Source organism: Dromiciops gliroides, chromosome 4 (assembly GCF_019393635.1).
Source record: "Dromiciops gliroides isolate mDroGli1 chromosome 4, mDroGli1.pri, whole genome shotgun sequence".
NCBI lineage: Eukaryota > Metazoa > Chordata > Mammalia > Microbiotheria > Microbiotheriidae > Dromiciops > Dromiciops gliroides.
In genome coordinates this window covers 233,334,435-233,359,054 of record NC_057864.1, presented here as the reverse complement: position 1 = coordinate 233,359,054, position 24,620 = coordinate 233,334,435, and the positions used below count along the sequence as shown (strand labels likewise).

The following is a 24,620-nucleotide window of genomic DNA, read 5'->3' as shown; positions in this document are numbered from 1 at the left end:
ATCAGAAAAAGAACTATGGAGTCTGAATGCAGATTGAAGCTTACTATTTTCATTTTTGTTGGGTTTTTTTGTTATTCTTATTTATTCTTGCAGGTTTTTTCCCTTTTGTTCTGATTAATGTGGAAATATGTTTAACATAATTGTAATGTATAAACCTATATCAAATTGCTTACTGGCCTTGGGAGGGAGAAGGGGGGAGAAAAATTGGAAACTCGAAAAATATCTTTACATGATTGAGAAAAATTTTAATGAATTAATTAATTGCTTTTAGTTTAAAAAAAAAACTTTACACTGACATGGTCATTTCCTCAGATTATCATCCTATATCTTTGAGTTTCAAAGACAATCTCCTAGAAAAAGCTATTTATGCTTGCTGCCTCCCCTTCCACTGCTCCTCAAGCTCTTTCAACTCAAACTAGTTCTCAAGGTTAACAATAATCTCTCTATTACTAAACACAAAAGTCTTTTCTCATTCTTCATCCTTCCTAACCTCAAAACAGCTCCTGATGCTGTTTTATCGAGCATTTACTATGTATCAAGCAACAGCAATACAAATACAAAGAGTCAGGATAATCAGTTCCTACCCTCCAGAGGCTTACATTCTTCTTTTCTTGGGGGGTGGAGCAATGAGGGTTAAGTGACTTGCCCAGGGTCACAGCTAGTGTCAAGCGTCTGAGGTCAGGTTTGAACTCAGGTCCTCCTGAATCCAAGGCCGGTGCTTTATCCACTGTGCCACCTAGCTGCCCCCAAGGCTTACATTCTAATAGGAGAAAGCAATGCCTTTTTTTTTTTTTTTTAAAGAAGGCTTTCTTGGTTCTCTTAAGCTTCCTTTCTATACTTTGCTGGTTCATTACTCATATCTCAGTCCCAAACCCTGGGAGTCCCCCAAGAGTTTGTCCTGGACTATCTTCTCTCTATACAGCCACCCTCACTCAATTAGTTACCTCATCATAGGATCAATTATCCTCTAACTCAAGCATTCACCACTCACTAGACCTGCTCAATAAGTTCCAGTGGCTCTCTATTGCCTCTAGGATCAAATACAAACTCTATTCAGCATTTAGAGGTGTTACCAGCCTGGCTCCAGGCCACCTTTTTTGGATTATTACAAGTTACTCTGATTCGCCTACTCTACAATCCAGAAAAACTGGCCTTTTTTGTTGTCCTTCACAAACATTCTATTTCCTGTCTGTGATTTTGGCTGTTGCCTAATGCCTAGAAAGCATTCCCTCCTCATCACCTCTTAAATCCTTATTTTCCTTCAAAGTTTAGCTCAAGCACTACCTCCCACATTAGGCCTTTCCCAACTTCCCCAGCTGCTAGTGCCTTCTGTTTCTCTAATTACCTTATATTTTCTACATTTGTATGTTTTTTGTTTCCCTCCAATATAATGTAAGCTCCAGAAAGCCAGGAACTGTTTCATTTTTTATCTTTGTATTCCCAGGCCCTGACAAAGTACTTAGCATCTAAAAAGTGCTTAATAAGTTCTGTTAATGTACTGAACTCTATGCAATTCCAGATCTATGGTTCTAACCCATATCTCTCTCCTGTGCAGCAATCTCTCACTATCAATTGTCTATTGGACAGACTGGATCTTCCAAGTGGATGTCCCACAGGCATCTATCTCAATCTTAACATCTCTAAAACAGAACTAAGTCTGTTTCCCTCAAACCTACCCTTCTATTCTAATTTCCCTGTCTATTGAGAGCTGAAAGCACCCCCATCCTTCTAGTCATTCAGGGTTCCAACTTAAGCATCATTCTCTACTAGTCCCTGGCTCTCAATTCCCAAATCCAATTAATTTATAAGTCTGAGTAGTGAACTGGAGAACCATTTGGAATTATGCCCAAAGGACAATCAAACAGTGTATACCCTTTGATCCAGCAATACCACTATTAGGTCTGTATCGCAAAGAGATCATAAAAACGGGGAAAGGACCCACATGTACAAAAATATTTATAGAAGCTCTTTTTGTGGTGGCAAAGAATTAGAAATTAAGAGAATGCACATCAAGTGGGGAATGGCTAACCAAGTTGTAGTATATGAATATAATGGAATACTATCGTGCAATAAGAAATTATGAGCAGGCAGATTTCAGAAAAACCTGGAAAGACTTCTATGAACTGATGCTGAGTAAAGTGAGCAGAACCAGAACACTGTACACAGTAAAAGTGACACTGTAATCATCAACTAGGATTGACTTAGTTCTTCTCAACAATACAATGATCCAAGACAATTCCAAAAGACTCATGATGGAAAATACTATTCGCATTTAGAAAAAGACCTGATGGACTCTGAATGCAGATCGGAGCATACAACTTTTTTTTTTTTTTTGGGGGGGGGCTCATTTTTGTTTTTTTCCTTTTGTTCTGTTTCTTCTTTTACAATATGATTAACAAGGAAATGTTTTACAATATTACACATGTATAACCTTTATACTGTTGCTTGCTATCTTGGGAAGGGGAGGAAGAAATTTGTAACTCAACATTTTTCAAAAAATGAATGTTGAACATTATCTTTAAATGTAATTGGAAAAAATAAAACGCTATTAAAAATAAATAAAATAAAATAAATTTATAAGTCTGGTCAAGTCTACCTCCACAACATCTCTACCATTCACCTTGACTATTGTTATCAACCTCCTAATTGGTCACCCTGCCTCTGGCCTCTCTATTCCATCCTCCACAGAGCTGCCAAAATAAATAATCTTCCTAAAGCACATCTGATATCAGCCCCCTTCATCAAAGACCTCAAGTAATTCTCTACTGCCTATTGGGTAAAATACAAATTCTTTATTTTGGCATTTAAAACCCTTCATGGTCTGGCTCTAGCCTATCATTCCGAACTTATTCATATTACATATTCACATATTCTAGGTTCCATTCAGACTGACCCACTTGCTGTGTATAGTGCTTTGTTCCTATTAAGCACTTAATAAATAACTTCTTCATTCATTCTGAATCAAACAATCCTTTTCCTGACTCCTTGTTTCCATATATAGACTGTTCTCCATGCCTAGCATATACTTCTTTCTCACTTCCGACTCAAAATTCCAAAATTTTTCCCAAGGTTCAGCTCACTGGTCTCCTCTGAAAGGAAGTTTTTCCTGATCTGCCTAGTGGTTAGTGCTTTCTCCATCTTTAAATAACAATTTGGTTACGTGTTGCATCTCTCCATCTCCTTCAGCAAAGAGAATATAAGCTAGATGAGAGCAGGGATTGTTCTTTGTTTTGTCATTGTATCCTCAGTTTATCTTGGTGCCTTGGCTAAGTGTCCATGGGATTGGTATAGAGATAATAATGAGCCACTGTCGGGTTTTGCAGAAGGGATTATTTGCAGCCATTGGTAACAAAGACCATTCTAAAAACCAATTGAAAGAAGCTGAGGTTCTGCTCAAGAAAACAGGTCTGGAGAGGGGTGCTGAAATTCTCATGTACCACATCTGTAAGGAATCAGCGGATTACTTATGAAATTTATAGCATGAGAGGGTAGGATCGCAGAGCTAGCACAACTGACTGGGATGGTGGCAGAGTGGCCACAATCACTTACTCTGAGGGAGCCACAGGCCCGGGGGAAGTAGGTCATGCAGGCCTTCATTCCCTCCAATGCTGACAGCTCACACTATGAGGAAATAAGAAGGAAAGTGAGCAAGAGCCTCTCTCATACCCCAGTGTTTTCAAATCCCCATCTGAGCTCCAGAACCCTCTAAGCCTTCATGCCCATTCCCTGCTTCATCCATTCCTCCCCCATTTCACCTTTCCCTGTGAGGCCATGCCCGAGGGCACAGGCCTTACCTCAGGCTTGAGGCCTAGCAAGGATGTCAGCAGGCCAGGTAGGTGGTTCGTAGAGATGTCTCGGGAGAGCTCAGGGAGCTGGGCTGAATATCGTAGTAGATCTCTCAGAATGGCCACAGCCAACTCCATGGTAGGGGCTGGGTCCTGAGACTAAAAAGGAAGATGTGGGAAAGAGATAAGGCCAGGAAAAACACATATTCTTATTTCCTAAAGGGAAAGGATAGTACAAGAGGTTTTAGGAAGAATACCAAGATCGATCAGAGGAAGCAACATAGTAGGGAGAGTTCTAGATTTAGAGGTGATTAATCAGTCAATTATTGTTTTATGAAGTACTTACCATGTGCCAATTGACATCAATAAAAATACAAATAGAAAGACAGTCAGGACAATCAGTCCCTGACCTCAAGGGGCTTATATTCAAATGGGAGAAGATAATATACTTTTTTTAAAGAGAGGCTGAAAAAAGGGGTGGGGAGAGACAAAAGTATACACAGCATAGTAGAGAAGAATCAAATGTTTATAAACATTCATGTCTTTTCCCAACCCTGGCAGAACACTTTCTAGCTGCATCTGAGTTGGAGAAGCTGCAGGCTGCCTAGTTTCCCCTTCCTAGAACATATCTCAACTTTCTAGCAAGCTATTCCCTTCTAAAAAACACCAGCAGCATCTCCCAGACTGAAGTATGAGTCTTCACATCTCTGTGGTGATATAAAGTTTGAAAAATGCTTTTGTTGCTGTTGTTCAATCATTTCAGTCATGTCTGACTTTGTGACCCCATTTGGGGTTTTCTTGGCAAAGATACTGGAATGTTTGCCATTTCTATTTCCAGCCCATTTTTTTCTGAATAGAATTTTATTTTCCAAAATATATGCAAAGAAACTTTGACATCAATTTTTAAAAACTTTGTGTTCCAACTTCTCTTCCTCCCTCCCTTCCCACCCTCCACCTACAAGAACTCATCCAGCTCATTTTACAGAGGAGGAAACCTCTGTAAATCAGGGTTAAATGACTTGCCCAAAGGCCCACAGTTAGTAAGTGTTTGAACTAAGGAAGATGAGTCTTCCTGACTCTAGGCCCAGGACCCTATCTACTTAGACACCTACCAGCCCATTTGATCCTTACAACAATCCTGGTGATGTATACTATTACCCACCTTCAGTTCCTCTTTTATAAATGAAAAAAACAAAACAAAACAGCTTGAGATTGACTCACTAAGGTCACATAGCTTATAAACGTCTATGGCAGAATTTGAACTCCAGTCTTCCTAACTTCATGTTAGGTACTCCGTCCACCATCCTATATTGCCTATATAAGAAAAGCATCAGCTTGAATAGGGCTGTTCTTATCTCTAAGCTTGACAGCTCACACCTTTCCTAAGATCAGGAAAGGAAAAGAGAGTTTAGATTTCCAAGTCCTTCCCTTAAGTGCTGAAGAACAAAACTCAACCCTTTTCTCTATCGCGCTCCTACTAGTTGAGATGATCAAAAGTTGAGATGACCATTGGAGATGATCAAAAAGTCAGCAGAGATAAGAATGTTAATAAAGGAAGTAAGCCATGGTGGAGATATCTGTAGAAAAGTTAAATTGGGATGTGTTTTAAAGGAGTTCACTTAATATAGCAGGTAATAAGGTAAAGTTAGGTAAATGCAATGGCTAAGAACAACAACAAAGAGCTGAAAACAGCATTCTTGTCCCATGATCACTTCCACAATGGATTGGGTCTTATTGCTTTACCAGATTCTCTTCCCATCAGAAAATAAGCCAGATGGGGAGGTGGGGGTGGGGGGCCAGGACGGACAGACATGGACATGCTTACCTGAAGGACATGTTGAATACTACGAAGCCAGGAAACACTGTGCTGCTGGAACATCTCAGTGGGACTCTCCGCCACCAGCAGGGAAAGCAAACACAATCCCTCAAACCTGGTAAAGGGATGAGGAGGGGCAATGTCTGAGAGGATGGGCTAGATTCCAGAGAGTATACTTCCCTCTCTTTACCTATCTCCTGGGACTTAATTCCTATCCTGGTCCTAACTCCTAAAGGATGTGGGAATGGGGTTGGCAGAAAGCTCCAGTCTAAGAAGTAAAAGGAAAAGAGATACTTCTGCTTTGCTAAAAGAAGGCCTGAGTATTAATATACAACTGAAAATGGGCAAGAAGGTAATATAATTAAGATGTAAAACTTAACTTCCAGTCAAGGGAAGTTGTAAAAACCAGGAGTGAGCTGCCAGAAAAAGATACCACATCCAAGATTTGGAAGCAGGGTAACCAAGGTGACCTCAGGAGGAACTAGGAGGTTCCTTCTTGAGGCCGAAGGAAAACTGGAAGTATGAGGATGGATATGTGGTTGAGTTCCTGGACTTGCAGTGAAGGATAAAACTTGGTTAAAAACTCACCGAGTCTTGATAGAACCAAGTCGGGCATTGCTAAGACCCACCAGTGCTCCCACAGCTGAAAGGTTCTATGGAGAGAAGAAGAGAGGAATCGAGGTTAGGCAGGGGAAAGTGAGAGAACGCACATAGTATTTCTCTATCATCTGAAAAGTCCCAACTATTCCAAAACTCAATATCCTAGCTCCGACCTACAAACCCAACTCAATTATTCCAGAAGCCCTCACTCCCAAGACTTCTATCCACTTCTGTAGATAGACCTTGGTCTCCTGCCTCCAATTGATAAAACTCTTTAGCTTCATGCCTCTTTCAATTCAATATGTATTTACTGAGCACCTACTGGGCTTAGTATTATGGGTAATACAAGAGAAGAATGACATAGCCTTAATTTTCAAGGAGCTTGCCATATTGTTTGGGAGCACAGGAGGGTGTCTTCAAGATAATTATATGAAAAACAATTTAAAAAGACTCAAAAGAATATAACTAAGAGTCCAAAGAATTCGGTACAGGCCATCTCTGGGAGATCAGAAGTCAGGTCAATAAAGGAACCCAATTATCATGGAAAATATAGAAGAATATGGAGGATTTACATAAACAATGTGAAAGAAGGGGTGAAGTAATCCCAGTGAAGGGAAACAAAAGAATAAATTTGCAAGAATAAATCTGGTGTGTGTAGGTAGCAATGAGATTGGCTGGTGGTTGAAAAATGGAAACAAAGAGACATACAAAGAGGGGACAAATAACAAATGGTTCTGGATAATGGGCAAAGGAGATTGTACTATCACAGGTTCTTGAGCAGGGGAGGGAAATGATGAAAATGGTGTAAAAATGTCGTCTGGTCATGGTATGGTAGGTGATTTAAAGTGGACAGGACATGAAAGATGATGAGTTAATGAATTGGTGAACATTTACTATTTACTGGACAACACCGTCTAGCTGACAGCACAGAAATACAAAGAAACAAGGCAAAAATCTCTGCCTTGGAGGAACACAAAATCTTTCCACAGAAAAAACCACAAGCATTAAGAATACAAATAACAATAAAATTCAGTATATAATCAAGTGACAAATGAATGGTAAGACAAATGCCATAAGAATTTGGAAGAGGAAAAAATTAAATTAAAAAAAAAAAGAATTTGGAGAAGTGATCACTGATGGTTCCTGCAGTCAAGAATAAGACGAGGTGAACCACACATTTAAAATGTGAAGGGAGAAGTGAAGAAAAGATCAAAAGCAAAAGCTCAGATGTTCATATGAGCCTGGCATACTGTGACAACACTAACTAGTCCTGAACAGCTTAAAAGTTGAAATTGAGAAATATAAAAAGGAAAAGGGACCGTGGGGCTAGACTGGGAAAAGTAACTCATTAAGGCCAATTTGGGCTTTGGGCAATGGAGAATCAGTGAGGGCTTGTGAGCTCATGTTATATAAGTGACATATTGGATGCAATATTAAAAGAAATTAGATGGATTCCATACACATAGATAGAGTGGGGAAAGTATGACATGCTACAAGATTCTTGTATCATTTCAGGCATAAGGTAACATGGGCCTAACTATACCCATAACAGTGGGAACAGAAAGGAAAAAGTAAGTTCTAGAGCAAATAGCCTTATAATTTGTCCCAGTACCTCTACTTTCTCCTCCCACCCCTTCTGATCTACCCAGATTCATCTTCTTTGTTACAAGACTTGGTGATAAATGGAACACGAATAAAAAAGGAAAAAAGAATCCAACTTTCAAAATGATCAAATAAGAGTCAAAGATGCTTCTAAAATATGGAGCTAGGCTAATTGGAAGTATAATGGTATCAGAAAAATAGTGACTCTTAGAGGGATAAGTAGCACTGAAAGGAAGGTGCTATAGATTATCTAATCCAAACCACTCGATTTATGAAAAAAAAAACTAAGGCTAAATGAGGAAAGTGGTAAGACACTATGGGGAGGAAGCAGAACTGTGTCCCGGGCTGTACCATGTGGCCTAGAAAGAAAGAGATTAATTACGAGCCCCTTGGGTTTGAGGTGATACGAGGAGATACTGTTTGGAAATATGGGAATGGAAGTCTGGTGAGAAATGGTCCCTTAAAATGATAATCTGAAAACCAGCAGAAGAGAGAAAAACCAATCACAAGTAGCTTTCTTCCCAGCCTTCTCAGGACTCTGCTGTAGCAGAACCCTGTAGGGTTCATCTCCGTATTCCTTACTAATAATCTATCATCTCGGGGATCCTCCCTATTTATCTCATTTACCTGGGCCCCCTCCCTCCAGATTTCTCCCCTTAGGTCCCACTCGCAAGCTCACTCGGGGGCTGACCCGACCTCCAACTACCTCTACCCAGCCCCACTCTCGAAAGCTCACCTGGGAGGGCCCCCCTTGCACACTTCCCCCCAAACCAGGACCCGCCCACCGGCGCTCTACTTCACCTGGGCCCCGCCCATCGTCCCGTGCAGCCTCAGCAGACGCACGAGCCCCGGCACCAGCGGGGCGGTGGGGGGCGAGGGAGGAGCGGCAGGCCCAGCCCGAGGCTGCAATAACCCGGATACGCTCTCCAACAGCAGCATGCGGAGACGCGACCCGGGTCCCGCAGCCGGGAGACCGCCTGCCCCGCCTGGACCCCCAGCCCCAGAACCTGCGGGGCTCCCGCTCAGCACGGCTGCCGCCATCTTCGCCTGCACTCTTGGCCGCTGCGCACTCTGATGATGTCAACACGCTGCGACTGTGCGGCGGGAGGGAAGGGATTTGAGGGGCTAAAGGCATGCGTACTGAAGACCAAAGGGGGTCTGGCGCCAGAGAAAAGAAGAGGCTGCGCGTGCGCGTAGAGGCTGGCGTGGGACTGAGCGAGAAGGATGGGACGCGTGATTTAATTAATATTGATGAGTATTTTCTAGGAGGGGAGGCCGAGGGAAAACCATCTGTGTGTGTAGTGGGGGGAGGAGGGAGAGGCCTCTCTTCCCGCTCAGCATAGGATAAGTTTTGAGTGGGCACATTCCTTACCCAAACACCACCAGCATTCTAGGCTTGGGATCAGGGTGGAGCCAGTAGGATGTAGTTGGGGAAACCCTAAATGATTTAGGGTCCAAATCATTACTAAAGGAAATCCTTTATCTGTCACAAAGTTCACTTGCTTACTATCTAAAGCCATACATATCTACTATTAGACTGAGAACTCCTCTAGAGGATCATGAATTTGCATGGGTGTATGTTCGTCCATAGAGGTCAAAGTACAACCCTAATTCAAAAGAGAAGCTTAGGAATGTATCAGTGAGATTTGGAGTAGAAGATCCTGGAAGCAGGGCATCGGAAAACAAGGTAGGCAGTGGGAGATACAAAGGATGTAATGTATAAGAATCATAGACTGTTAGGCACTGCAAGCCATCTTAAAGGTGATAGCTTCCTTTTATAGCAGTAAGGTTTAAAAAGTGCTTCACATATTATTTCATTTTTTTCCTAATAGCCCTTCAGGTAAAGGTCGCAGCGTCAGAGGCTGTTTTGGAATCCAGGTCTCGCCTGACCCAAAATGCAGCAGTGTTCTCACTATACCGTGATGCCTTTCTAGGAATAAACATAGTATAAACACCATATATTATAATTAAATGCTAAATTGTGATAGTTGTAATTGCTAAAGCAGTTCAGGAAAAAACAGCCATTGTGTATAATAATGTTAATTTGTGTAGTGATTTTAGGTTTACGTAGCACTTTCTTCTTATCATGAATGAGGCAATGTAAATATTAATTAGCTCTATTTTATAGATGAGGATATGTTATCAGAGAAATTAAGGGATTCCCTTAATAAAAGAATTGCAAACCAAAGTCTCCAGACTCCAGGTTCCGAGGTCTTTACGCTGTCTCTAGGCTAGCTATTCACCAATTTGTTAAACAAATTCCGATTCAATTAATGAATGAATGAAGATGGGGTGAGGTGGATGAATATGGAAGAGATATATAGCCAAAAGCGGGGGGAGGGGGAGGCAGAGAGGGCCGAGACATTTTCGTGAGGACCGCGCTTGTACTCGGGGAAGACACGCGTTTTCAGTGGCTCGAATGTATGAGTGTTGAATGTACGCCATATGTACATCCCTCCTTTTCTGACCCCGGTTCTGCGATCACTCATATCCTGGGAACGAAAGAGGGATAGAGAAGGGAAGAATCTCTACTCCGCCAATGGACGCGGGAGCCCGAACACGAAGAGCCAATACACTGGCTTGCCTGGCCGGGGCGGAGATGAGGAGCGGGGCGATGCCTCCGTTTCGAATGGGGAACCAAAAAGCTGCCTGGAAATGCAGAGGCTGAGAGAGGGGAGGGGCAGAGTGTCTGAGAGCTCTCCGGAGCAGTTGCTGAGGAAGCACCAATCAGCGCTTGGCAGGGAGGTGGGCTGCGGCTCATGGTCCAGTCACCTTGGAGAATTGGAGATTCGGTGGGGAGAGGAGGGGTAGGATCCCCACCTCTATCCCCGCTGACGCGTCGGACCCGGGTTCTCTGGGATGGGGAGGGGAGAGAGGTGGTGAGGAGCTTGCGCAGTGGTGGCGGGGAGGAGCTGGGCCAAGCAGCGGGCGAGGAAAGCTGTGAGCCACTAGCCGGGCGGACTGCTGCGCGCACCATGGGGGAGAAAGCAGGGACCAGGTAAACGGGATGGGGTCTGCAAAGGGGGTGCATTGCTCAGAGCTAGCGTTTGCAAAACGGATGGCTTCGGGCTCCCTAGACGGAGAGCATGGGGAGGAGAGCAGGGACTAGGCGCCTAGGGAATGAGGATGGGAGTGGGGGCAGGGGCGCTGGAAGGACTGGGCTTGTGGGTCCATGGGGACGGGAGGTGGACGGGAGCAGCATGCATAACACACGAAAACGAATGAGAACTCTGGGCCTGGAGCCTGCGTTCCAGAGGGATGAAGGGAAGGGGGAGGGGGGCAGACGCCTGAGCTGTCTTGTAGCTGAGATGCTGGGACACCGAGAAGAGCAGCAGGTGGCCTGTTACCCCCAGGGACAGTGCCTGGAGAGGGAAGCCTAAACGCACTGGGGAAGAGACAGCCCCCCTCCCTCCGTCTCGTACCAAACAAACAGGAAGTCGCCTGTACAGTAGTCCCCCGCCCTGGAAGAGTGCCCTCTACCTGCATCCTAGCCTGTGATACCCACATATTTTGTTTTCACCCCCCAAGGATTGCTAGAGGCAGCAGCTTTATGGAGGAGGAGAAGAGTGTATATGAAGGACTGAGAGCTGATGTTGCTAGCAACCCACCCTAACATGCTCCTGCGTCTCCTGTCTCAGCACCTTTTGCTTTTATCATACCCTCTCCACACAATTTTAAGTCAAGGCCCCTCGTATTCTCTGTACCCCAACTTCTGTTTTTTGGACTCCAGTAGAATCTACTTCCTGTTGTGACCCAATACCCACTCAGGGACAGAGGGTTGGGGGGTGGATGTCTCTGCTTCTGGGGGGGGGGCAAAAAAAAAAAAAACTGGAAGAGCCGAGCCTATGTCCTAGCAACCTGATCTGTCATATATCTTGCAAATTGCTGGCAAACCTTTCCTAGTAGAGAGTGGGAACCTAGGTTTCTGAACCCTAAGCTGAATGTTTGGGTTAAGGGGAGAAACAGTTCACAAGAGTAAGCTGTGGAATGTGAATGGGTTAGAATCTCAAGGAAAAAAAGGGAAGTGGTTGGCTTGCAACTGTCCCCCTTTTCTGTTTTGTGGCATAGGTTTTTGGGGGGAGTGGACTAAGGAGGGGACTGCTGACATGGCACAATTTATCACATACCACCACTACCCCTTCTTTGAGCCACAGGAAATGGAGAGAATAGCAGGAAATGGGGGGGGGGCACCTGCTTCTGCTGGCCCTCCCCTCTGGGCAACTCCCTTGATCTCTCCCAATCATCTTCACCACTCTCCACACATATGAACTCCTCCCTATATTGGGGCAATTAACCACATTCAACAGTTCAATTCATGTTAATGAAGCTCCTGTGTGCCATAAAACATTATGCTTATTGTTGATGGATACAAAATCACAAATGAAAAATAAACCGTGCCTGCTCTTAAAGATGAGCAGAATCTTCTCTTGGGCAAGGACCTTTGCCCCCCCAAAACCAGGATCCAAGGAGATACCATACTGGGACCTCTGAGATGACAGAATCATAGAATTTAGAGCTGTAAGGCTTGAGAGATGATCTAGACCGACTCCTTCCTTTACAGAAAAGGAAACACCATTTATATTTACCCCAAATCCATAAGTGTTAAGTAGCAGAATTACGATTTAAAGACAAAGACCTTTGACACCAAATAAAAAGCTCTTTTTAAAATACAGCATGCTGCCTCTCCCTTGGTTTAATTTGGAGTGGAGGGCCAGAGAGGAGAGCAGGCAAATGGAAAAATAGAAAAGCATAGATAGCCCCTTGAGTCTTTTGGGGAGTATCAGAACAGGGTACTTTCCATGACAACCAGAAGAAAATAAATGGTGGCTAGCATTTGTTGTTGTTCAGTCGTGTTTGGACACCCCTTTGCAACCCCATTTGGGGTTTTCTTGGCAAAGATACTAGAGTGGTTTGCCATTTCCTTTTCCAGCTCATTTTACAAATGAGGAAATTGAGGCAAACAGGGTTCAGTGGCTTGACCACACAGCTGGTAAGTGAGGCTGGATTTGAACTCAGGTCTTCCTGTCTCCAGGCCTGGTGCTCTATTCACTGTGCCACCTTGTTTCAGAATAGCATGTTGAAATGTCATTCTACTTGTCTGGAGAGGCCAGTGTGGGAAAATGGGAAAAGGGTTGGACCTGGTTGGTTCTCAAGGTTTTTTACTTAATAACTAAGGAAATTTGACCCTCTGGAAGTCAAAAAAGGAAATGGGGAACTGGAGTTTGGGGAAGCCTGAAGTAGTTACCATTCAGTGTTGACCATTTTAGGTTTATCTAAGAGGCATTTATGAGAAACCAGAGTGTCTGAGGGGTAAGTAGGGCTGTGTCTCATCTAGAGAAGGAGCAGATCATTTGGCAGTTTCTATGAAAAATAAATTCTAAACGATGCCATGTTAAGGCCCCAAAGACTTCTTATCCTCAATCCAAGGATGAAGTCATAGCCTAAATGGCTGCCTTGGAAAATTGTTAGCGGAATAGGACTGTACCTAGGTAATTAGTTCACATGGTGAAATGCATGTGGGCAGTATAATGTAGTAGTTAAAATAATGGACTTGGGAGTCAGAAAGAGCTGGATTTGAATGCTGCTTTCAATAATGACTATACACGCCCCTCAGCTTCAGTTTCCTTGTCTTTAAGCTGGGGAAACCACCTCCCTTAGTACCTACCTCATGGGGTTATTGTTACAGCAATCTGACTTCAGCAACTGCCATGGTGGGCTATATCAAGGGGAAGGCAGACAATGGGTATGAGGCAAATGGCTGGGCAATAGATTGAAATCCCAGATGGTCACTGTTACAGCCCCTGATTGGTACCCTGGGGGGTGAGTCAGCCTCTGAAAAGAGGAGAGCAAACGCAGTTTGAATTGAGGGGCAGGGGTTTAGACCTAGAGAGTGATTTTTGAAAATAGCCATGCTCTTGGTAGAGTCTTCCATCTCCTGTGAGGGCTGGTAAAGACCAAAGAAGAATAAGATTGGGTAGGCAGAGGTGGCAGGGGCCTTCTTCCATGGCTCTGACAATTATTTTTAGCTGTCATATTAGAGGAAGAACATCCTCCCCCCACCCATTTCTTCTCATTTAGGAAAGGATTCGTGGGGAACAGCTAAGCTAGAAGGGAACAGGGTGGGTCTGGATGACTTTCCAAATCCCATTAGCTTCTGGTCCAGGGTCTGGGCCCCCTCGGGAAGATGAAGAGGACAGAGAATCCGGAAGGGTTTGGAATGAAGGGCAGCATCTCAGGTAGGGGAGGGGAGTCTTTAGGCTCTCTGAACATGATTGTATTCTCCCCTTTGTTTCCGTAGGGTCTTCAAGAAATCAAGTCCTAACTGCAAGGTGAGGCCTCATGGCTCCAAGCTTCCTGCTCTTTCCCAATCTCTTCAGTAGCTTCATCTTCCTACAGAGGTTCCCCAACCCCTCCCCCCCCAGCTCCCCACTTCCTGTCACATCTAAGAGCTGACTTCCCCTCCCTTCTTGCCACTATGACAACATGCATGCCTGTGTATGTCCTAGGGAAGAGGAGGGTAGGTGTTAGGAGAGGCAGGTGCCTTGGTCTCTGGAGTCAAGGGGGAGAAGGGAAAAGCCTGGGCATCCAGGCTATAATCTGTTTACCCCATTCCAGGATCCCTAGTGAGCAGAGAGGACAGGCCTGGAGGTATTATGATTGGTTGCCTTGGGGTAGCATGTCTCTAAGGTCTTCTTTCCCAGGGAGAGGCTTGTTTGGAGTCAAGGATGCTAGGTAGCCTTAGGGGAGCAGGGAGGGGATCTGGGGCTATCTGTAAGAAAAAGGGGATGGGAAAGGTTGAAGATGGGAAGTGATTCCTTCTTGGCACCCAGGTCTGGACAGAGGGTACTGTGAGCTGAGGGCTTCCATTCTGACTTGATTTGGATACCTTACCCCTCACCCCCTTTGCCTCCATGCCAGCTAACAGTGTACTTGGGCAAGAGGGACTTTGTGGATCACCTGGATCGAGTGGATCCTGTGGGTGAGTAGAAGGGCCAAAGCCCTGACTAGCTCTGGACACAAAGAGAGACAAAGTTCCTGGGGGAGGGTTTGAACCCATACATTTCCCTCTGACACCTGTAAATGCCAAGATAAGTTACAGACTATAAGGAGAGAGTAGGCAGGGTCTGAGGTTACACTGTGGGTCTCCTTTACAGATGGAGTGGTGCTAGTGGACCCTGACTATCTGAAGGACCGAAAAGGTGAGGAACCTCAGGGAATGGGGGCTTTAACTAGATGCAGGAGGGAGTGCAGGGGGAGGAGACTCCTCAGTCGAATTAGTAATGGAACAGACCATGGTAGGTGTATGGGGTTTTTAGGGTGTTTAACAGAAGAAGGAATGAACCTGGGCAGACAACGTCAAATGTCAGAAAGTCTTGCTAAGAAAATCCAAAATGGCCCCCAAATAGGGAGAAGGAGGATTTCTTTCTGACATCTTTTTTTCTCTTTCTCCTCCTCCCTACCCATCCATAGTATATGTGACATTGACTTGTGCCTTCCGATATGGTCGTGAGGACCTGGACGTTTTGGGCCTGTCGTTCCGAAAGGACCTGTTTGCTGCCACATACCAAGCTTTTCCTCCCATCCCTGACCCACCCCAACCCACCACTCGCCTTCAGGAGCGCCTGCTGAGGAAACTGGGCCAGCATGCTCACCCCTTCTCCTTCACAGTGAGGATTTTTTTCACCTCTGCCCCTTCAACATCTTCTTTCCTGTCAGGGTCAGCCTGATTTCCAATCTACATCCAGCCCCTTAGAACCCCTTCCTCAGGGTAGCTTGGGGCCTGTAGGTGGATGTGTGTCTGGGAAGACTAGAATACTTCATTGTTAGTAAACAGGATCTAGACATAATGGAGATATCTAAGGATAATAGAAGAGGTGCCCCAATATTTCCTGAGCCAGTACTCTCCCTGCCAGCTTTCCAAGAGCCCTTAGATGGCTTTCTTCCCTACTTAATTATTCCATCTGAAAAGAAAGCCCAGGGGGCAGCTAGGTGGCACGGTGGATAAAGCATCGGCCCTGTATTCAGGAGGACCTGAGTTCAAATCCAACCTCAGACACTTGACACTTAATAGCTGTGTGACCCTGGGCAAGTCACTTAACCCCCATTGCCCTGCAAAAAAAAAAAAGAAAGAAGGAAAAAAAAAAGAAAAGAAAGCCCAATATAGTGCAAAGAGAGCCGGCCTTGGAGCCAGGAAGATCTGGATTCAGGTTTTGCCTCCAAGACATACTGGATGCCAGACAAGTTACTCTCTGAGTAAAAGATGCAGAGCAGATGCTGGTTTGCATTGAGAGTTTGTTTCCTTCCCAGGAATTCCCTACATTCATGAAGTGAAAAGTGCAGTCCAAATTCCCCCATCCAGATGGGGTTCTTTCCTTTTATCATTATCATATTTTTTGTGTTTTTTTTTTTTCAAAGAAGGGGTTGTGGTCTCAGACACTTGGGGAAGGGGAGGGTCAGGGGAAACGCCACCTTCCCCCTACTCTCCCAGATTCCACAGAACCTGCCCTGTTCTGTCACCCTGCAACCTGGACCTGAGGACACCGGAAAGGTATGGGAGCTGGGGAGGGGGGGTTATTGTGTGGGAGGGGGAAAAACAGGGTGGAAGGGCACTGACCTAGGCCTGAAAGGCAGTGTGAGGAAATGAACCATTAAAGGAAGTAGGAGATGTTTTTAAAAGGTAGGGACTGGGAAAGAAAATAGTTAGGCCTGTTTACTAATGATTCGAGAGGCAGGGGTGGGGTGGCTAAATTGTGATTGGAGAGTCTGGTAAGGAAGATATGGATGGAGGAATGGGAAGATGCTGACAAGTAACATCCCTCAACATAGGATTAGGAGGCAGGTGGTGGGTGGGCCAGTGGTTGAGGTACTACGCAGAGAACTGATTCTAGCTTCTGCCTCTTCCCATTGAGGCCTGCGGGGTAGACTTTGAGATTCGAGCCTTCTGTGCCAAAACATTGGAAGAGAAAATCCACAAGAGGTGAGGGGACCAATACCAGCCACCTCCTGTCATCCCCAGTCACTGTTACTGTTCTGTTTGAGGTGGGAGTCAGCATGGAAATGTCCCGGGTCTGTTGAATGCCTTCCCTCTGTTGATTATCTCCAGTTTATCTTGTCTATGGCTTGTTTGCATCTAGTTGTTTGCTTGAGGTCTCCCTCTCTAGACTGCGAGCTCTGTGGGAGCAGGGATGGTCTTTTACCTTTCTTTGTATTCCCAGCACTTTTAGCAGGGTCTGGCCCATAGTTAGTGTTTAATAAATGTTTGTTGACTGACTTACTGGTCAGGTTTGGGAGAGATGGCATCTTGGAAGGTCAGGGGAATTCACTGACTGCCAACAGTACCACCTATCCCACCCCCTGATTTTCTGGCCTAGGAATTCTGTGCGGCTGGTGATTAGGAAGGTACAGTTTGCCCCAGAGACACCAGGTCCCCAGCCCACTGCTGAAACCGCTCGACACTTCCTCATGTCTGACCGATCCCTGCACCTTGAGGCCTCACTGGACAAAGAGGTGAGGAAGAGAGGGGAGATCCTTAATCATAATGACAAGACCTAACACTCCCAACAGGGAACTTTTGGGGTCAAGGGGACAAAGGACAGGATGGAAAAGACAATATTTGTAAAGGATTTAGCACAGTGCCTGGCAGACAGTAGGCACTACATAGATGCTACCTATCATCGTTATTATTATTTCAACTGGACAAGGCCTGCCACAAATGGAGCTGGGCTAATGGGGGAACATAGTATGGTGTACAAAGGCTGAGAAAATATGGAGGTCTTTTTCTAACCTTTAAAGGAGGGAGTTGCCCATTTTTGATAAAACTTCAGATGCATCGAGTATAGTGTGGAACAGTTATTTGTAGAGTTCTTCTCCCCTTCCTATCTCCCAGCTATATTACCATGGGGAGCCACTTAGCGTTAATGTCCACGTCACCAACAACTCTACCAAGACCGTCAAGAAGATCAAAGTTTCTGGTATGAAATGAGGAATGAGGGCTACGGAATCAAAATTGTGGGAGGCTGGACCGGGAGGGCAGTGACTATAGAAGAGCTATTTGGAGGGAGCCCTAATAAAGAATGTGAGGAAAACCCTGACTGGACAAAGTAGGGAATGTTGAGGCTATAAGGGATTCGTATGTTATAGTAGGGGTGGACCAGAATGTGGGAGAACTTTAACAGAAGGCAGACTGGGCTGAGGACGCCTATTATGAGAGTAATGGACCAGAAAGACAAGGGATTTGGGAGCTGTGGATAAAGGATCGATCTGGAATGGAGAAGGGTTGGGGGGGTGGGGATTACAAGCTGTCTCTCCCTCTTTTGGGAGTGCTGTGACCCAACTTCTTTTCCTGTTCCTCATTTCCATTCTTTGCCTGGTGCTCTCTGCTGGCGATTCACCTTTTCTCTACCACAGTGAGACAATATGCTGATATCTGTCTATTCAGCACGGCCCAATATAAATGTCCAGTGGCTCTGATAGAGCAAGAGTGAGTAATGGGGCCTTCTCCAGTGGTCCAGTTCTTAGGGGGAAAGGGGAGATGGCAAGGACCCAGAAAGAATTCTTCAGGCTGGGTTGGATGACCAGGGGGTGGGGGTGGGGGTGGGGGGACAATTGATGCCTAGAAAAGGATAAGGAACAATATAATCTTGAGTCATCCATCTAGCTTCTGCTTTGAACACTTTCAATGATGGGGAGCTCAGAAGGTAAACCTCTCTAATTTCTAGAAAGTTGTTCCTTAGAACAAGTATCTTCTTCCCTTGTAACCACTACCCTTTAAAGAATAGCAACCAGTGTGAAATAAATCAATTTTAGTGGCAGTTTGGGGCAGGACTCTCCCCTCTAGCCCCAACATCGCTTGCTCACTACCCACCCCTTCTCTTTTCAGTGACCAGGTGTCTCCCAGTTCCACCTTCTGTAAGGTGTATAATATAACCCCACTGCTCAGTGAAAATAGGGAGAAACGAGGACTTGCCTTGGATGGAAAGCTCAAACATGAAGATACCAATCTGGCCTCCAGTACTATGCAAGTGGGCAGGGGGAGTCCTGTTTGTGTTATGCCTGTTCTATATTCTTAGCTAGTTCATATCTTGGTTTTTCCCCCTCCTTATTTCCTACCTCTTTCTCATTTTTCTTGCCTTCAGCCTGCTTGGGAACAGAGCTGAGGCTGCATTTCCTATTAGCCTCTTGGTAGAAGCTGCTGCGGTTGAGTGAAAAGTTTTGTAGAGTGAGAATTTGGATACCTGGGTTTTAATCCAAGCTTTGTCAATTTGGGGAAGTAATTTCATAAATCAGAATTTATGGCTGCAAGGAACCATAGAAATTTCAGTCCCTAGGAATTGAAGCCATTTATCCAAGGTAGTAGATGAGTAAGTCACAGAACCAGAACTGATCCCTACTTCCTGTTGACTCCCTGTTTTCTTGGCCTTGGTGCTCTGCCCTATCACAGTAGATGGTTGAACTAGATGGCAGATCCTTCCAGCTCCAAGTATTATGTGTGGTTAACTCAAGACCCCAAGATCACTGGAGCTTTCCCTGTTGTCTGCATTAGTCACCCCTGAGGCTTATGGAAGAGCTAGGGGTCCGAGGTGGTGGGGCTAGGGCAGGGGCCAGTGCGCCAGGTTGGTGTTTATCCATGCTCTAGACTGAACATCTTCTCCCTTGCAGAGTGAAGGAAGGCGCAAACAAGGAGGTACTAGGCATCCTTGTGTCCTACAGGGTCAAAGTGAAGCTGGTTGTGTCTCGGGGAGGGTGAGTATTGGTCTTCTATTTGATTTCTTTTTCCCAGTGTCTATACCTGCCTGTCTTTTCCCATCATAGTGTTTCTCTCTCTCTTTCTCTAGGGATGTTTCAGTGGAGCTCCCCTTTGTCCTAATGCACCCCAAGCCTCATGACCATTCCACTCACTCCAAACCTCAATCCGGTAAGACTCTTCCCTCCACCCACTCGAACTATTTCCAGGGGTTTGTTAAAGGAACAGAATAGGAAAGGGCCATAAAGAGGAATTGGTTCTTCTCTAGACCCACCCACTAATTGTTCACCCGCTTCTTTTCCTTTTAGCTGCCCCTGAGATAAATGATCCAGTGGACACCAATCTCATCGAATTTGAGACCAAGTAAGGAAGAACTCTGCCTTTACCCCTCCTCCCCCTACCTCCATGGAAAAGGAAGAGGACTCCTTTTTGCTTTAAGTCTACTTTCCTCTACCCTGCTACAGCATCAATTCCCTGCCCTCTCTATTAATGGGTGGGGGTAAAGGGAGAAGAAGATTCCGAGGGATGAGGTCTCAACAATGCCTGGCTTAGTGAAGAGGCTGCCCAGCAGCTCAACCCTGTCACTGCTAAATCTCCGTGTCATCTGTAGCACCAGCAGTCTTGCTTTTCTCTCTTTTGGTCGGGGTGGTGGGGAATCTGGAGCCTCTCTATCTCATGCCCTCCCTCACTTCCTTTCCCAGCTATGGCACAGATGATGACATTGTGTTTGAGGACTTCGCCAGGCTTCGGCTCAAAGGGATGAAGGATGAAGATTATGATAACCAATTCTGCTAGGGGGGGAAATAAGAGCAAGACCATGCTCTTTATTCCAATTGGGGTTCCGTATGTCCCCCCAAGCATAAAAGCACTGTGCACAATTTTTGATTGAAGCTGGGCATTAATTCGAAGCTACAGTGGCCCCCTATAGCAGCAGGTTATGTTTTTACCTATATTTGGAGTTGTTGTTTTTGGGGAGAAGTGGTAAGGAATAATTGGGAAGAGAGAGAACCCTTACCTTCCACACATATATCTGTCACTGCCTCTATAGAACCCCTTCTGGATTGTAACACTCCTTTATTGGTAGGAGAGAAAGTGGTCCCCTGGAAGGTGGGGGAGTTGCTATGGATCTAAGCAAAAAAGGATAATAATTTTTTAAAGCTGAAAGTGTATGTGTTTTCTCTGACCTGGGGGTTAGTAAAAAATTAAGGGGGTGGGGAAGAGGTAGCAGTAATACCACTTTATTTTTGTACTTGAGAAGATCAGATGATCAGAATTTGAAAGCACAACAGCCCTGTGAAGTAGGGAGAAGAGATGAAGAAAGGAGGTGCAGACAGTTGAAGCCCCAAACAAGTAGCAGGCTTAATTCTCCTGAATCTGAGGGCAGTCCAACATAGGGTGTGTTTATCACTTAGAAAGAATGGAGCATTCCTCTCAGCAAGTTCAGAAACTCAATTTCATCACTTCATTCTGAAGAATACAGCTTTCTATATCTAGAATTTATTTGTCCTTTCCACCACTAGAGCTCTTACAGGTTCTCTGGCCAGCATATTGGAGCATCCCTACTCTTCTCTTCGTGTGCTGGTGACAAACTGACACCTCTAATTTTACTTTTTCTAGTTTCTGTGCTGGGAAGAGAATGTCTTACCACTGACTTCCTGGTGGACAAAAAGACAATATATGTCCAGTACCTATCTTGTGATACTCAGTGATGATGAGTGGTTTGAAAAGGGGAAATGTAGAACTATGTATGCAAGCTACCCTAACCAAAAAAGCCACACACATCCTGAGAACCTACAGCTTGTTTTAAAGAAGTCTTAAATACCCCAGCTTAATTTCTGCCAAATGAACCTTTTCACTTTGTTTCCAGTCTACGCTGGTGTTAGTCCATGAAAATTTGGGGAGAAACCAGGCTATACAAGACTGTCTTAGGGAGGCATAGATCATAGGGTATTAGTTTGAAGGGTCCAAACCCTCTCATTACAGACATGAAGAGGTGCCAGAGGAGCAGCTAGGTGGCGCAATGGATAGAACACTGGCCCTGGATTCAGGAGGACCTAAATCCAAATCCAGCCTCAGACCCTTGACACTTACTAGCTGTGTGACCCTGGGCAAGTCACTTAACCCCAATTGCCTCACACATATATCCTCACAACAATCCTGGGAGATAGGTGCTATTATTCCTATTTGACAGATGAGAAAACTGAGTCACATAGCATTTAAGTGACTTGCCCTGAGTCACATAGCTAGAAAGTGTCTGAGGCCACATTTGAACTAAGGTCTTCCGGACTCCAGGTCCAGTGGTCTATCCACTGCACCACTTAGCTGCCCGAGATCTAATCCCACCTCGTTGCTTCCTGGGGATGCTAGAGTCTGAAGCTCTCTCCAAACCACCCCCAACTCCTAGGCCAGTCCTAAGCAAACAGACACTCGTAAAGCAATGACCATAACAACGAAAACAGTTCTGGAGCCTGGGGTGTACCTCAATTTATGGAAGGGTTGCTAGGTAAAAGAGACTTGATTAGCCCTAGAGGATATATGATTAGAGCCCACCTTACCCTACTATTGTACTCCCAGTCTTGTGCAGCCCTAAGCAACTTGGGAGTTGTAGTCCACCAGAGGCAGAGAAGTCAAACTGCGCAGGGTTTCTTGGGAGCTGTAGTCTATTAAGCAAGCTTCGGCCGGCCGGGGCCACGGGGAGGCGGGAGGAGGGGGGCGGGGCGGGGGGAGTGTCAGGCTGCGCAGTGTTTCCTGGGAGCTGTAGTCTATCAGAAGCCGACTGAGACGTATCCAGCTGCGCAGAGCTTCCTGGGAGTTGGAGTGCGTCTAATGCTTGGTAGGTTGGCTCCTGCGGGGCGGACAGGAGAAAGGCTTGCAGGTTTCCAAACCGCCGGTCGGCTAGGAAACAGTCGCGGCAAGGATTCCCGTTACATTGATGGCGACTTATAGCTTGGCGAACGAGCGGCTGCGTGCCTTGGAGGATATCGAACGGGAAATCGGGACTATCCTGCAGAGCGCCGGTGAGAGTCGAGTCCAGGAGGGAGGAGGCCTGGTTTGCCGCACATGCGCTGAACTGTTTGCCTCTAGTCGGTCCCTTATTCCCGGGCAGGACGGGGAGGGACGGGGCGGAGTAGAAGGGAGACTCCTAGCCTCGGGGAGGAGGCGGGTTCATATTGGGAACTCTGCACCGCTGAGAGAAATCTCGGCTCTCTCCGGAGCAGGAAACGTGATCCTGGAGCTGTCCAAGGAGAAGGCAAACGAACGGCTGCTGGACCGGCAGGCGGCAGCCTTCACCTCCTCCGTGCAGCACGTGGAGGCCGAACTGTCAGCCCAGATCCGGTACCTGACCCAGGTAGGTGCCCTGAAGAGGTCAGTGCCTGGAGGAGAGAGTAGGGTTAAGGCCTGGGAGGTGAGGATTTGGGTAATTGGTCAGAGCAAGAATAGGTGTTTAAAACCTCAGCAACCGGGGCGGCTAGGTGGCGCAGTGGATAAAGCACCGGCCCTGGATTCAGGAGTACCTGAGTTCAAATCCGGCCTCAGACACTTGACACTTACTAGCTGTGTGACCCTGGGCAAGTCACTTAACCCCCATTGCCCCGCAAAAACAAAACACAAACAAAAAAAACCTCAGCAACCCAGGTATTCCTTTCTTCATCCTCATCCTCATCAGCTACCTCGATAGAGAAAAATAGGAGTCCTTTGTGCTGGGACACACATTGGGGGGGGGGCGCCCCCGGTACCCAGAACTGAGTTTTATAACCCAGTATGAATGGCAATCTACATCCCAAAAACACGTGCACATTCAAATTCAGTGCCTTCAGCTACATGACTTCTGTCTGCTCTAAAGCCCTAAATACCTGGATGTTATGTTTTGCAGTGACAGGACTGCCGGGGGAAAGAAATGCAGAATTAGGTAGCACACTGAACTTGGGAGCCAGGAAGACCTGTTTTCAAATACTGTCTCAGTTACTATTTGTGTGGTCATTTAATTGGTCAGTACTTTATTTTCCTTAATTGTAAAATTAGGGGATTGCACTCAATAGCCTCTGACCTCCTTTCCAGCTCAAAATCTATAACCCTGGAAAGCAAGGGGAGGGAAAGATTTACTAAACCATAAGTTTCATAAAGATAATCATTCCCAGTATCTTATTTTTTAATAAATGAGTGAAAGCATCTGGGCAGGATGGAAAACATCCTGAAATAGATTAGTGGGATTTGGCTGGATGTCTGGATCTCACGGGAGAATGAGGTGGTGGGGTGTGGAATAGGGTGAAGATAAGAACCAGCTGACATTATGTATTCATTCTTAGGTAGCAACTGGCCAGCCTCATGAGGGTTCCAGCTACTCATCAAGAAAGGACTGCCAGATGGCACTGAAAAGAGTAGATTATGCTCGATTGAAACTCAATGAACTGGCACGAACCTGTGAACTGGTGCTAGAGACCTAAAGCAGACCAGAGGCTCTTCATTTTCCTTCTTCCATATTTCTATTGTCTTGGACAAAGCCAGAGAAGTCATTCAAGCCATGCTACTGCGTGAGGAGGATGTAGGGTCCCACAGACTTCACCATTAAGAAAATCCATGGGAAAGAAACAAGATATGGCTTGCTTCACCCAAGAACTCTGCACAAATTACTCTCTTTAACCAAAACTCAGAGATTCTAACATACAACTTCTTTCTCCCACCCTACATTTCCATTTTCCCATGATACTTTGGGTTCATCTTGAAGCCACTTCGGTCCAGCTCAAACACACAAAATGGGAGAGAAGACCTGACTTTTAATAAACAAGATAAGCCTATATTTTTCATGCATTATAAGGTAGGAGGGGATAAGGGCATCTAATTAATTAGACATGGCATAAAAAGAGAAGAGCTGGGGAGGAGTAGAAGAGTGGAATTGAATGTCATGTGAGGGGTGGAAAGAGCAGTACCTTGAGACTGAGGTGGGGAGCAGGAAGAGTAAATCAGCTGGCTTGGTTTAGGCACATCCTAGATAGAGAGCCATGTAAGGGGAAATATGGATGGGATGTACTTGGGGAAAGACAGAATTGTCAAGCAGAAGATTTCAGGGACACAT

General features: G+C 45.5%; 4 protein-coding genes across 5 annotated transcripts in view; 2 read left to right on the top strand and 2 right to left on the bottom strand.

Annotated features, from left to right (window-relative positions):
• Nucleotides 1-3,837, bottom strand: part of LOC122752511 (polyunsaturated fatty acid lipoxygenase ALOX15-like) — a 66,771-nt gene extending 62,934 nt beyond the window's left edge. The window contains 2 exon segments of the mRNA XM_043999323.1: nucleotides 3,550-3,621; nucleotides 3,795-3,837. The gene's annotated coding sequence lies outside the window, so the exon portion shown is untranslated.
• PELP1 (proline, glutamate and leucine rich protein 1) overlaps nucleotides 1-8,855 on the bottom strand; it is a 34,442-nt gene extending 25,587 nt beyond the window's left edge. The window contains exons 1-5 of the mRNA XM_043999321.1: nucleotides 8,605-8,855; nucleotides 6,190-6,254; nucleotides 5,611-5,716; nucleotides 3,795-3,944; nucleotides 3,550-3,621 (exon numbers count right to left, since the gene is read on the bottom strand). Of these exons, the coding sequence (XP_043855256.1) occupies nucleotides 3,550-3,621; nucleotides 3,795-3,944; nucleotides 5,611-5,716; nucleotides 6,190-6,254; nucleotides 8,605-8,844 (633 nt within the window). The 5' untranslated portion in view covers nucleotides 8,845-8,855. The remainder of the gene's footprint in view (nucleotides 1-3,549; nucleotides 3,622-3,794; nucleotides 3,945-5,610; nucleotides 5,717-6,189; nucleotides 6,255-8,604) is intronic.
• Nucleotides 8,856-10,651: 1,796 nt separating this feature from the next.
• ARRB2 (arrestin beta 2) lies at nucleotides 10,652-20,710 on the top strand. 2 transcript variants are annotated; one of them, XM_043999324.1, is made up of 15 exons: nucleotides 10,653-10,801; nucleotides 14,102-14,132; nucleotides 14,722-14,782; nucleotides 14,958-15,002; nucleotides 15,274-15,470; nucleotides 16,292-16,351; nucleotides 16,713-16,780; nucleotides 17,175-17,310; nucleotides 17,690-17,774; nucleotides 18,211-18,283; nucleotides 18,683-18,820; nucleotides 19,462-19,545; nucleotides 19,638-19,717; nucleotides 19,855-19,909; nucleotides 20,248-20,710. In XM_043999324.1, the coding sequence occupies exons 1-15, from the start codon at nucleotides 10,779-10,781 to the stop codon at nucleotides 20,339-20,341; spliced, it is 1,230 nt and encodes a 409-aa protein (XP_043855259.1). In that variant the 5' UTR covers nucleotides 10,653-10,778; the 3' UTR covers nucleotides 20,342-20,710. The 2 variants fall into 2 exon arrangements, 1 of the variants encoding a protein (XP_043855259.1); XR_006356191.1 differs by lacking the exons at nucleotides 19,855-19,909; nucleotides 20,248-20,710 and having other exon boundaries at nucleotides 10,652-10,801; nucleotides 18,939-19,545; nucleotides 19,638-19,703.
• Nucleotides 20,711-22,336: 1,626 nt separating this feature from the next.
• Nucleotides 22,337-24,342, top strand: MED11 (mediator complex subunit 11). Its single transcript, XM_044001721.1, has 3 exons — nucleotides 22,337-22,563; nucleotides 22,765-22,895; nucleotides 23,854-24,342. The coding sequence occupies exons 1-3, from the start codon at nucleotides 22,479-22,481 to the stop codon at nucleotides 23,989-23,991; spliced, it is 354 nt and encodes a 117-aa protein (XP_043857656.1). The 5' UTR covers nucleotides 22,337-22,478; the 3' UTR covers nucleotides 23,992-24,342.
• Nucleotides 24,343-24,620: the final 278 nt, after the last annotated feature.